The sequence below is a fragment of the Oenanthe melanoleuca genome, unplaced genomic scaffold (genome assembly GCF_029582105.1).
Source record: "Oenanthe melanoleuca isolate GR-GAL-2019-014 unplaced genomic scaffold, OMel1.0 S060, whole genome shotgun sequence".
Classification (NCBI taxonomy): Eukaryota; Metazoa; Chordata; class Aves; order Passeriformes; family Muscicapidae; genus Oenanthe; species Oenanthe melanoleuca.
The window spans coordinates 58,114-70,705 of record NW_026612709.1 but is presented as its reverse complement, the minus strand read 5'-3'; the positions used below and the strand labels follow the sequence as shown (position 1 = coordinate 70,705).

Here is a 12,592-nt window from a genome sequence, read left to right as displayed (position 1 = left end):
CAGATCAGTAACCCCCCAGTAACCCCTCACTGCCCTCCCAGTGCAAACCAGTACAGACCAGTAACCCACTACGAACCCTCCTGTAATCCCCCAGTGTCCTCCCAGTGCTCCGAGTACAGACCAGTGATGTCCCAGTATATCCCAGTATAACCCAGTTCCCTCCAGTCCATCCCAGTCCCCTCCCAGTATAAACCAATCCCTCCCAGTTCTCTCCCAGACCCTCCCAGTTTGTCTCAGTCCCTCCCAGTAACCCCAAACCCTAAACCAGTATAAACCAGTAACCCCAAATCCCTTTCTAGGCCCTCCCAGTTCATCCCAGTAACCGCCAGTCCCCTCCCAGTATATCCCAGTGTAAGCAAGTTCCATCCCAGTCTCACCCTTGTCTCTGATTGCTGCAGGTTGTGCGCTCGGCCTCTCCCCCACTGGAAGAGGATGAGGAGGAGTGGGAGGGTGTGGAGGAGTGGGAGGAGGAGGAGGAGGATGAGGAGCAGCAGAAGGAGGAAGAGGAGGAGCAGCAGCAGGAGGAGGAGCAGAAAGAGAAGAAGGAGGAGGAGGAGCAAAAGAAGGAGCAGAAGCAGAAGGAGGAGGAGCAGCAGGAGGAGGAGCAGCCTCTCTGCCCCCTCTCACTGCAACCACAATGAGGGCCCATCCCCCGCCCCAAGGCCCCTCCCCCACAGCGGAAAATAAGCCAGGAGCTGGGGCCGAGCAGGTGGGGGAGGGGCGGGGCTTGGAGAGAGGGGGAGTGGCCTCAGGGATGGGGGAGAGGTCTAAGGAGAGGAAGAAGGGCTTAAAAAAGGGTAAGAGATTAAAAAGTGGTGAGGGGCTAAGAAGGGCAGGGCCTGAGAGAGAGGGGCCTGGGCTTGGGGGGGCTTGGAGGGACTGCGGTGTGGGAGAGGGGCTTAGAGGGGGAGGGCGGTGAGGTGTGGGGGAGGGGCCTGGGGGTGAGGGGCACAAAGAAGGTGGGAGAAGCCCAAAGAGTGGTAAAGGGTGGGACCTCAGGGGGAGGGGCCTAAGGTGAGGGAGGGCTCAAAGAGTGGGAGAAGGGCAGGGCTTAAACTGAAGGGGATGGGCCTTAGGTAGGGAGAGGGACTTAGAGAGAGGGGGCTTTTGGCTGGAGGAGGGGTCTGAGAGCCAGGGAAGGGGTTTGGGGAAGGGAGAGGGGCTTGATGGTTGGGGAGGGGCAGGGCTGGAAAGAGTGGGGGAGGGCCCTGAGGAAGCCTTAGAGAGGGTGGGTGAAGGGCTTAGAGAGACAGAGATGGGTTTGCTGAGTGGGGGAGGGGCAGGACTGGGGAGGGCCTTAGAAGAGAGGGAAGGGTCTAAAGGGTCAGGGAGGGGCTTAGGGGGGCTGTCAAACAGTCAGGAAAGGGCAGGGGAGGGACTCAAAGAGTGGGGGAGGAGCTTAGGGAAGGACTTGGGCAGGGGAGGGGCTTGAACAGATGGGGGACAGTCCCAACGATAGTGGGCGTGGGTCTCTGGGTTGATGGGCGTGTCAAAATTTCCTCCCCCACCCCCACCTTCCCCTTTTCCTCCCCATCTCCACCAGGAGGCGCTGCTGTCCCGAGCCACCATCGTGGAAAAGGAGCTCAGCTCAGGGGCGCTGTGCGTGCGCCAGAGACCAGTGCCTGCCGCCCTGGGGGAGGGGCCTGGAGCCCAGGGGGGGAGGCGTAAATCCCTGGGGAGAGGGCACAAAGCCCAGTGGTGAAGACATAAAGCCCTGGGGGTAGAGCCTGGAGCCCTAGGGGTGGGGCGTGAGGCCCTGGGGGCAGTGCCTGGAGCTGTGGAGGTGAGGCCTGGAGCCCTGCGGGCATGACTAAAGACCTGGAGCAAGGACTAAAGCCATGGGGGCAAAGCGTAAATCCCTGGGGGGAAGGCATAAAGCCATGGGGCGGGGCCTGGAGCTGTAGGGGCGGGGTTTGAGCTGCAGGGGCGGAGCCTGGAGCCTTAGGGTGTACGACTAAAGACCTGGGGGCAAGGAACAAAGTCCTGGGAACGGGGCCCGGAGCCTGGAATCCTGGGAGTGAGGACTAAAGATCTGGGGGCGGGGCCTGCAGCCCTATCCACCCCTCCCTTGCTCTATGAACTAGATCCTGGCCCTTGCAAACCTTCTCCCTCACCTGGGGCTAGTCATAGTTTCATGCTCCCAGAGGAGCTGGATGAGCTGCAGTCTGAACAGGGTGTTCCACCAATGATGAGGCGCCAAGTGGAGGAAAGAGGGGTTGAGGTAAGAGGAAACAGGGAGAGGGGCCAGGCAGGGGAAAGAGGGGCTGAGGTGAGGGGAAGAAGGGCAAGAAAACCTCAGGGAAGAGGGAACCAAAGAATCTGGAGGTATTAAGGGAAAGGGAATTGGAGGGAATTTTAGGGTGTGAATGATACAGCAATCAATAAAGCCATCTTCGGACCCTCTGCTGCCATCCCAAGATCTCATTCCCAGCTAGCTAAACTCTGCAAGCCAAGACGAACCTCACAAAAGAGCTGCCTTGCCTAATTGTTTGGCATGGCTTGCACTAAGACCTTGGAGCTGAATTCTGCCTCGAGGCACCTGGGTTATCCTCGAAATACCCGGGTCTCGCTGCAGCCGGGAGCCAAAACCATCCCAGCTCTGGCAGCTACATTAGGGGGATTTATGGGGAATTTTTCCATAATTTTGGAGGAAATTTTGGAGGTTTTTTTGAATTCCGGGGAAAATTTTGAGGGAGAAATTGGGGGAAATTTTTGGGAGGTTTTGAGGGAATTTTGGGGGTGATTTGGGGAAGTTTTGGGGAAAATTTGGGGGAATTTTGGATAATTTGGCTTAAATCCAGGGATTTGTTTTGGAGGGAATTTTGGGGAATTTTGGAAAATTTTGGGCATGTGGGAGGAGATTTGCAGGGATTTGAGAAAATTTTGGGGGAAAATTTGGGGAATTTCAGGGAAATACGGCAAAATCTGGAAAAAAATTGGATGACTTTAGGGAAAATTGGAGAATTTGGGGAGGAGATTTAGGGGGATTTGGAGAGTTTTTGAGGGAATTTTAGAGAATTTGGGAGAAAATTTTTGGGTTATGGGGTGGAATTTTGGAGAGATTTTGAGGGAATTTTAGAGAATTTGGGGAAAATTCTAAGAATGTTGGGTAAATTGCCAGTTTTTTTTTTTTTTTTTTTTTTTTGCCACCCCTATAGCCTGGGCTTAGCCGGCCCATCCTGGGAATGAAGCCCCTCCCATTTTTGGTCCAAGCCCCACCCACCAGGGCTAAGCCCCGCCCCAGTGCATTAACACCTCCTACCACCACCTCAAGCACTCGGGATCCCCCCCAAAAATGCACTTTCACACCCTGGGAGGCACCAAAATTTCAGGGGATCCACCCCCCACAAAAAATATACTTTGATATCGGGAATCCCGCCAAAAAAAAATTGAGGTGACCTGTGGAGAGTTAGGGATATGCGTGCGGAAGATATTGGGCTGTACGGTCAGTCAGGACCCCTTCCCCCCTTGCAGTCAGACCTTAGCTCCGTACCAAGCCGCACCCAGCCGGACGTGAGCAGAAGGAAATGACACTGACTGCCCAAGCTATAAAAACCCTTGTGACCCTTCAATAAACGCCATTTGCTGTCCACCACATTGGTGTCCAGAAGCATATGGACCAAGTGGCCCGGGGTTCAGGCTGCCATGCCGGGCTTGAACCAGGTCGCCACGCAACAAGTGGTGCCGAAACCCGGGAAAAGATTACCGCCCTGGATTCGAGGATTGCCTGGACGAGGAACCGGCGGCTGCACAGCTGGCCTAGTGCAGCGTGGGGAGACATCCCCAGACCAGCGAGGAGCATGGACGCTATTGCAAAGGTCGTAAGTGAGATCCACACGCAGTGGGGTATCGATTGTAAGCTTAAGGATTTTATTCTCGCGGTGCCGACACTGACAAAGATAGGGACTATATAAAGCCCGGTAGAAATTCTCCATCCGGAGATATGGGATAAATGCACGAGGGCTCTGGCCAAGGAAACCATGTTGTCAGGCTCAGGGAAAACCCTCAAATCTTGGGGCAGAGTTATGCAGGCTCTGCAAAATGCTCGGCAAGAGCAGGAGACCTGGAAAGCAAATCGAATCTGTTCGTTAGCTACGCTGCAGCTGGGAAACGGGGGAGCTACGCAAACCGTAGAGGAGTTTGAACCGGTCGAGCGTGCGGATGTGCAGACCCTGGAACCCCCTCCACGACCCTCGAGTCTGGACTCATCACCATCGGAGGAGGGGGAGCGCATGTGGGCATTGTGGCAGGTTCTAGCAGAGGAGGCGTGGAATGCTGCTAAAATATCAGAGCTCAAAGCGGTTGATAAAAAGGTACCCCCACCATATGGGTTTGAAAATGGCGCCAGAGCACGTGATGGGGGGTGGAACAATGACACGGAGGGCGAAAATGCAGAAGGCTCGCTGAACAGCGCTAGCGCGAGTGAGCAGGGAGAAGGGGCATCCCCCGGGAAGGAGCTTAAGACCAATCAAAGAGCTCATTTTAAATCAGGTCCTTATAAGGCAAGAACCTCCCCCAGCAGGAGGCGGGGGGAGCCCTGGGGGAGGGAACGGCCTGACCACCGGGAGAAGGGGCGGGGTCAGAGCCCGAGGAAAAGGCTCAGTAGCCCAGAAACTTCCAGTCAGTCGACTTCTGGCTCGGACTCTGACTCGAGCTGGGACGGGCGGCTGGAAAGGTGGTCACAGGATGATTCCACCACCAACTCGGGCTTTAACAAAAAGGGAGCAGTGGCATAAAAGATCACTAGCTGCAATGCTCCTGCGTGGGTTAAGAGGATATCAGATAAAGATCGAACCCCACTTACAGACTGGCGGAAAATAAAAATAGCTTGTGCGGAGCGGGGTCCATCAGCCTGGTGTTCCCGGTTCGAGTGGGGGGGGGCAGACGAAAATCAAAGAACCTACTTGCCGGTAAAGACGTGCAGGCAATTGTTAAAGCAGTTGCGGACAGGGGGATTAATTCTGCCATGGTTTCCACACTCATTGATAGCGTTTTTGGAGGCGATGATATGCTTCCATTTGATATCAAACGACTTTGCAGGATGATTTTCAATGGGGCGGGGATGATTGTTTTTAAACAAGAATGGGAGGACAATTGTGTAAAGCAGCTAGCCTTAGTAACAGGGACAGACCATCCACTGCACGGCTCCAGCATACAGAGGCTAAGGGACACAGACCCAACTATGATCACCCCACAAGCACAGGCAGAGGGCCTGCGGTCCTATGAGGTCATGACAACAACCCATGCTGCCCAAGAAGCCATCCGTGCTGCTTCTAAAGTAATAGCCAGACCTTCGCTATGGTCCACTATACAGCAGAGTGAGAGTGAGAGCTTCCCTCAGTTTGTGGACTGTCTTCAGGCAGCAATAGATTCCTCTGCATTACCTCCAGAGGCGAAGGGCCCGGTGCTAGCAAATTGCCTATGCCAGCAATGCAATTCAGCCACCAAGGACATTTTAAGATCACTGCCACCTGGGTCCAATATCACAGCCATGATCAACACGTTGCAAAGGACAAACACCTAGCTCCCATCCAAGCAGCAGTTCACACTGCAATAACCAGTGTGATGGCATGCTTCAAGTGTGGCCAGGCAGGCCATGTGGCAGTAAACTGCCCCCAGTCAGGACGCCCACCTGCAGCAGCAGCTGCTCCACCACGCCAGGGGAAACTTAGGGGACCATGCTGGGCATGTGGAAAGAAGGGGCATTTAGCTAAGGAATGCAGATCCAAGCTTCAGGGAAACGGGAAGGGGAGGGGGCAGCCAGGCCGCACTCAGCCCCCTCCCTCCTGGAACATGAAGCGGCCCAGCTACAGCAACCCTCAATGGGGCTTCCACGCCCATTACCCCCTCAAGAAATGACCAACTTCGACGCCCAACCAATAGCTCAATCAAACCTATCTGCACCTCAGGAATACCAAGAACAGCTCCCTGGGGACGAGGCCCCTGGGTGGCTTTGGCCATGCAAGCATGGGAACGAGACCCATGGGTGGCCGTTGCTGTGAAGATGGGTAAGCACCCGCTGATCGTGTGGGCAGTGTGTCGTCTCCACAACAGCTCCAACGACTTGGCCATCTGCCTTCCCTTTTGGGTGGACACAGGATCAGACGTCACTCTCATCCCAGACATACACTGGCCTCTACCATGGAAGCTAGAAGAAGCCCCCATGGTGGGCGGAGTTGGAGGGCTGTCCTGAGCCCGCAAAAAACACCCAACCAATAGCAATAACACTCTGCATCGAGACAGGACCAGGAAGGACTATCACCCTTACAACATACGTTATGTCGGATTTCCCACCCTTGTTGGGAAGAGATGCCCTAGCCCTGCTGGGCGTTAGGGTGACAAATTTATTCTAAGGGCCACTGTCGCATACCCGCCATTGCCCATCAAACTAACTTGGAAATCAGTCAATCCAGTATGGATTGAGCAGTGGCCCTTGTCCAAGCCTCGAATGATTGCTCTCTTTCAGCTACTTGGCCGTGAGTTACACAAGAATCATATAGACTCCTCCACAAGCCCATGGAACACCCCAATCTTCATAATGCCTAAACGATCCGGTGAAGGCTTTTGTCTCCAGCATGACCTGCGGGAAGTGAACAAGAGAATCCAGATGATGGGCCCAGTACAAACTTTGCTGCCCATGAACTCGATGATACCGAGAGGACAACCCTGCGCAGTGCTCGACATCAAAGACTGCTTATTTTCTATTCCCCTGCACGAAGACGACAAGGAGTGGTTAGCCTTTTCCATCGTCTTTCCAAACAGCCAGCGGCCCAACCTACGCTTTCATTGGAAAATGTTACCCCAAGGAATGATCAACTCCTCTACCATCTACCGTGTGCTAGCACCAGTCCAGCAGAGCAATCTGACTGTGACTATTGTGGGGGTCCAGGGAGTCCCTCTGGACCCTCTGTGGGTGCAAGAACCCCCCTGTCAGACCCATGAAAGACCTCCAAATAGAGCCAGGGGGGTCAGAGAGCTGGATCCTGCACCATGGGAACATCTGCCTTCTCTCAGAGAAGAAATGCAACCATTAAGGGAAACTAGAGTGTGAATTAGATAGTTAGCATGTAGAAAAGGTAGTTTTTGGGATTGTTTATATTATCGGCCACAAGGCCAAGATGGAGAATTTGGGGTGTGGTGTCTTCTTTCTTCTTCTTCTTCTTGTTCTCCATGTTGGTGAGGGATGCTGGGAATCACAGATTGGTTGGGGACAAGACTGGACATAGTAATAAGATATTGTAGTATTGGAAAGATAGTGTAAACATAGAATACGTAGTTTAAGGTATAAAAGATAAGTCCTGCCTTTCGTGGGCAGACTTTCGTCCTGGACACGGTGCTGACCAGACTGCTGCTCATGAGTGTGAACACTGTATAGATAAGAAATAAAAAACAGACCTTGAGACCGGACGATTGTCTCCTGCAGCCTTTCTTCGGCACCTTCAAGAATACCCTGCGCCTTGAACCACCATCCTATGTCCATCTGAGTGGTCTTGGGCACAAAGAGACCCTCAGACAATGACATCTGGCGTCCCTTGGGTGGGCGTCGGCCCCGGACGTCCAGGCTCCTGCTGTGATCTACAAAGGTAGATACAGAAGAGCTCCGATCCAGAAAACTCCCTGAAGGAAGAAGCTACCTTAAGAAAGAGAACTACGGAGAAGAGACCTTGAACAGCGGCCAGAAACCAGCTGCCAGGCTCATCTCGGATGGGAGGAACCGCGGAATCCCTCTCCCTGTGCATCTGCTGGCCGGATGCCCAGGAGAAATCCAGCTTGGTCCCGGCATCTCAGTTTTTGGTAAGACTGGTTGAGATCTCAGATACACATAGGAACACACACATAGCAAAATGGGTGGTGCATTCAGCCACGAACAAGGAAAGATATTATCCACAATGAAATATATAGCTTCTACACATCCGATTACTTTATCGGAAAGTGAACTCAGAGATTTATTGGTATGGGTGAGACTTAAATACCCTCATGCAGAAATTAGTAAAATATATACGCCAGAATTCTGGGCACAGGTAAATAGAGATATGTATCATGCAGCCACAAAAAAAGATCCGAAGGCCAAGGATCTTTTGACCGCAGGTAGAGTAATGTTTGAAGTTTTATCTTCAGGAACATTGCAAATATCCAGTCCTCTGAAAGCTATAGAGGGGTTGTCAGGGACTGGGGAAGAAGCTTCTAATCAGCAATCAATACTAAAGCAAAGCAGTTCAGCTTCAGATAATACGGATTCATCTGATTTACCAAAATATTTAGATTTACCTACATCAACACCAACATCAGGAAAAGTTAAGGCAGAAATTTTTCCAAAGAATTTTGATGATCTGGATTTCTACTTTTATAATCCCTCAAAAGTAATCTCACCACCGGGGGGAAAACAATTACATTCTACTCCAGGAACGGTGGAAAGAGCAGGGAGGGATGGAGAGGATGAGACAGGTCACACTTTACCATATACTTCTGGGATGGCAGAACAGACAACAACCCCAATTAAGGGTGCAATGGGCAAGGGGAAGCTGTTTTCCACACCCTCGGGGTGTGAAATAACCGAGCTGGTGCCTGTGACATCATCTCTGGCTTCGGGAATGCGCTCCGCGATCACTAGGGAGGAGGGAAGAGAAATAGGGACCCCGGTCAGAATCCTAGTGCGTGGGACAGTTTCGAGATACAGCGCAACCGTGCCGGTGGCCAGAGACCAGGGGGAGGGGGGACCCACCCCTCGGGAGTGGGCAGAGACAGTTTTACCTATCCGCGGTGTCAGAGCAGCGCCTGGGGCATCTGAAACTGCGGCGGCAGCGTTGGCGGCAGCGGCGGCGGCTCCATCACTTGCGTTGGGGCAGGCGGCAGAAGCGGCGGGCGTGGGGGCAGTCGGTGCTGCGGCGGCTCACCGACCCAGGGAAGATAAGAGGGACCCGGGACGGGGCCTGCCAGGCCGGTCAGACCCGGAAGTGTCTGACGACGCATGCGTAGTGCGGCCGAAACGCAGGGAGCATGCCCAGGCAGTGTCATGTGACACGCAAGCAGCCGCGAACCCGGAAGTGTCAGGAGAACAGAGAGGGGACCCACGAAAGAGCATAGCTAGGCGGGCTGTGAGACACAGAATTAGTCCAGATAGAGAAGGCTCTGGTCCGGAGGGACAGGAACTGAGTGAGGGTGACAGCGATCCTGAAAGCGAGGGAAGTGCAGAGAGCAGGGCAGGGTCCCGTCGCGTCAGTCAGGGGCGTGGCCAGGGAAGGAGTGACCGCGCCTCCGGGGGGCGTGCCCAGACACGGGAACCCAGGCCATCTCCACAGCAACCACAACAACAAACCAAGACGTCTCAAGATAGAGCAACAGCGCCACCTAGCGGCAGAGCAGCAACATTGCAAGACTATTTCCCAGTCAGATATAAAAAACAAACCGATACAGGGAAGAAAGTTCCACCACTTCAACAACCACAGTAAGAAGAAGATACAATATGTATTACAGCTTCAGAAGGCATTCCAACATACACGATAGATCCGGGAAATAGTGAAAGCCCTATGGTTCTGATCCCCAGAGATCTTGTGGATTCTTTTATTCAGCATTGGAAGGGAACAGAATTTCCACAAGCTTCTCAAAAGACTCCTGACAAGCAACAGCCCATGCCTCAGCCAGCACCCATGGACCAGAAAATGGATGAAGCACCATCCCTGTCTTCATCACAACAAATGGTTTCTTATGACAAGCAAAGTACCACAAAGATGCAATCTGCTGAAGGACAAGAAACTGAAGTCGATTGGTCAAATATTAGAATGCAATTATCCAGAAGCAGAAAATACTCTGCAATTGGCACAGGTGATATTGCAATGCCAGTCAACTATGACCCACAGGGACAAAACCCTAGATGGCAAAAACTGAATCACGATATAGTGAAAGATTTAATCAAAGCAATCAGAGATTATGGTTTGGGATCTGCATATTTCAAACAACTTTTAAAAGGGGTTTTTACAGAATATGACTTGACTCCACACAATGTGAGATCACTCGTGTCACTGATCCTCACAGACACACAAGTGCACATCTGAGACTACAGGTGGAGAAGAGCTTTACAAGAGCTGCAAAACAGATATCAAGGAGGAGCGAATGCAAACCTCATAACAGCAGAGCTAGCAGGGGATCCTCCAAATGACAATCCAAGACAGCAAGCCACCAGACTTCCAAGAAATGTACTGGCAGACATCAAGGATGCAGCGCATAGAGCAATTCTGCAAGTAGCCCCAGCAGGAACACAAGATGTTGTTTTTCAGAAATAAAGCAAGGAGTGTCTGAACCTTTTCCAGCATTTGTAGATAGACTCACACAGGCAGTGGACAGACAAGTTCATGGAAGAAACAGTCAGACCATTCTTGCTGCAAAGCCTTGCATTTGCAAATGCGAATTCAGAATGCAAGAGGATCATCAGTGCTCTTCCTGGTCAGCCAACACTGACAGAAATGGTTGAAGCATGCAGCAAGATTGGAACTTCACAACACATAGTATCACTAGTCAAAGAACAGGTGGCTGAAGCCCTTCAAGCACAGAATGAAAATCTTGAGAGGGTTTTTGCAAATTTTAAAAAGAAAGATAAGTCATCTGAAGGACAATGTTACAATTGTGGAGGAACTGGACATTTCAAAAGAGACTGTCCTCACCCAAAAAATACTAACAAGTCACCAGCACTTTGCCCAAGATGTCAAAGAGGAAGACATCAGGCAAGTGAATGTTATTCTCGAACAGATGTTGATGGAAAACTATTACCAGTTCCAAAAACCCCAAGGGAAGCGCGGCAACACCCCATCGCGCAACGACAGAAGTGATGGCGGTGACACAGGGAACAACACCGACTCAAGCACTACAGTTGTTGGGGAGCGTCAATCTGACTCCCTCAGCAGGGCACTAGGGGACATCCCTTGTGACAGAGAGCTATTGACACCGGGAACACAATTTATTTTAGCGGCTTCAAAAATAAATTGTTTTTTAAATGAAGAATCAGCGTCCATACCCACAGGGTTCAAAGCACCTTGTCGGAAGAGACAAGATTTTCTAATTATAGGCAGAGACCGATGTAGCATCTTCGGTTTGATAATATTTCCAACTGTTGTTTCTGCAGATTGTTTCGAAGAGTTGACAATTTTAGCAAGAGCTCTTCGACCACCGCTCACGATTCCCCAAAATACCCAGCTGGCCAAAGCAATAGCTTTGCCATCTCATCCACTGGAACATCAAGTCATGCCAGCAATGGGTGAAGATCATCCATGTTTTGATGATCATGTACAGGTGCATGCCCTGTGGCTGAAACATATAACTCAAGAAAAGCCGATCATCACTTGTGAATTATCACACAGAGATAGAAAGATAATAATTTCAGGCATGTTGGACACGGGATCAGATGTCACACTCATTTCATATATCTTCTGGCCGAGAGACTGGAATTTAATAGTACCTCTGGGCAGGATCACAGGCATCGGAGGAAGTTCGATATGTCTGCAAAGTGAAGATGCAGTCACCTTTGAAGGACCCAGAGGAAAGACAGCTGTCACTCATCCATTCATAGTGCAGAAGCCATTTACAGTCTGGGGAAGGGACCTCCTTTCTCAGTGGAACATGACTATTCAAGTGGATTTTTAGTGGGGCTCACTGCGGCACTCACCACTCCAAAAATGACATGGAAGACTGACACACCTCTTTGGGTGGATCAGTGGGCCTTGGAAAAAAGGAAATTGAGTGCTTTGAAAACCTTGGTGAAAGAGCAATTGCAGAAAGGACACATCAAACCAACCAACAGCCCATGGAATTTTCCAGTGTTTGTCATTCGGAAGAAAACTTCTGGATCGTGGAGATTGCTTCATGATCTCAGAAGGCTGAATGAAATTCTGGAAGAAATGGGACCTCTGCAGCAAGGACTTCCATCACTCACGATGATTCCCAGAGAATGGCCTCTTGTGATCATTGATCTCAAGGATTGTTTCTTCACAATACCACTTCATGAAGATGATGCCTATCGAATGGCGTTCTCTGTTCCAAGTTTGAATAGAGAAGAGCCAATGAAAAGGTATCATTGGACTGTTTTACCACAAGGACTGAAGAACTCACCATCAATTTGTCAGTGGTATGTGGCGCAAGCTTTGGCTCCAGCAAGAGAAAAATATCCTGAAGCAAAAATAATCCATTATATGGATGATTTACTCATTGCAGCATCGACAAAGGAAGAACTGCAAAAGGTCCGTGCTTGTGTGACGGAAGTAGAAAAAGTGGGACTTGAAATCAGTGTTTCAAAGATTCAGGAAATTGCGCCTTGGAAATACCTTGGATGGAAGATCACAGAACAGACGATCATACCACAGAAATTAGAAGTCAGCTCTAGAGTTTGCAATTTACAAGATCTACAGCGACTCATTGGAGAAATTGACTGGATGACACCAATTTTGGGAATCACCAATGAGGAACTTTTGTCCTTGTTTGATCTCCTGAGAGGAGACAGTGACATCAGATCACCCAGAACTCTTACACCAAAGGCACAAGAAGATTTACAGAAGATTGCGAAAATTATACAAGAAAGACAAGCACACCGATATGTGGACTCTTT

The 12,592-nt window shown here is 51.0% G+C and overlaps 1 protein-coding gene across 1 annotated transcript; it reads right to left on the bottom strand.

The window, feature by feature from the left end:
- Nucleotides 1-1,174: 1,174 nt before the first annotated feature.
- On the bottom strand, nucleotides 1,175-8,970 carry LOC130266487 (uncharacterized). The gene is made up of 3 exons (XM_056515757.1): nucleotides 8,949-8,970; nucleotides 8,458-8,889; nucleotides 1,175-7,617 (listed from the first exon to the last, which is right to left on the bottom strand). The coding sequence occupies exons 1-3, from the start codon at nucleotides 8,968-8,970 to the stop codon at nucleotides 7,094-7,096; spliced, it is 978 nt and encodes a 325-aa protein (XP_056371732.1). The 3' UTR covers nucleotides 1,175-7,093.
- Between the last annotated feature and the right edge of the window lie 3,622 nt (nucleotides 8,971-12,592).

Bases quoted from the DNA above. Each gene is read 5' to 3' on its own strand.
- LOC130266487 (XM_056515757.1), bottom strand. From the start codon at position 8,970: ATGCGTCGTCAGACACTTCCGG. The intron at 8,890-8,948 runs GTCTGACCGGCC...TGGGTCGGTGAG, and splicing joins GCGTCGTCAGACACTTCCGG to CCGCCGCAGCACCGACTGCC. The intron at 7,618-8,457 runs GTAAAGTGTGAC...TTCTTCCTTCAG, and splicing joins TGCCATCCCAGAAGTATATG to GGAGTTTTCTGGATCGGAGC.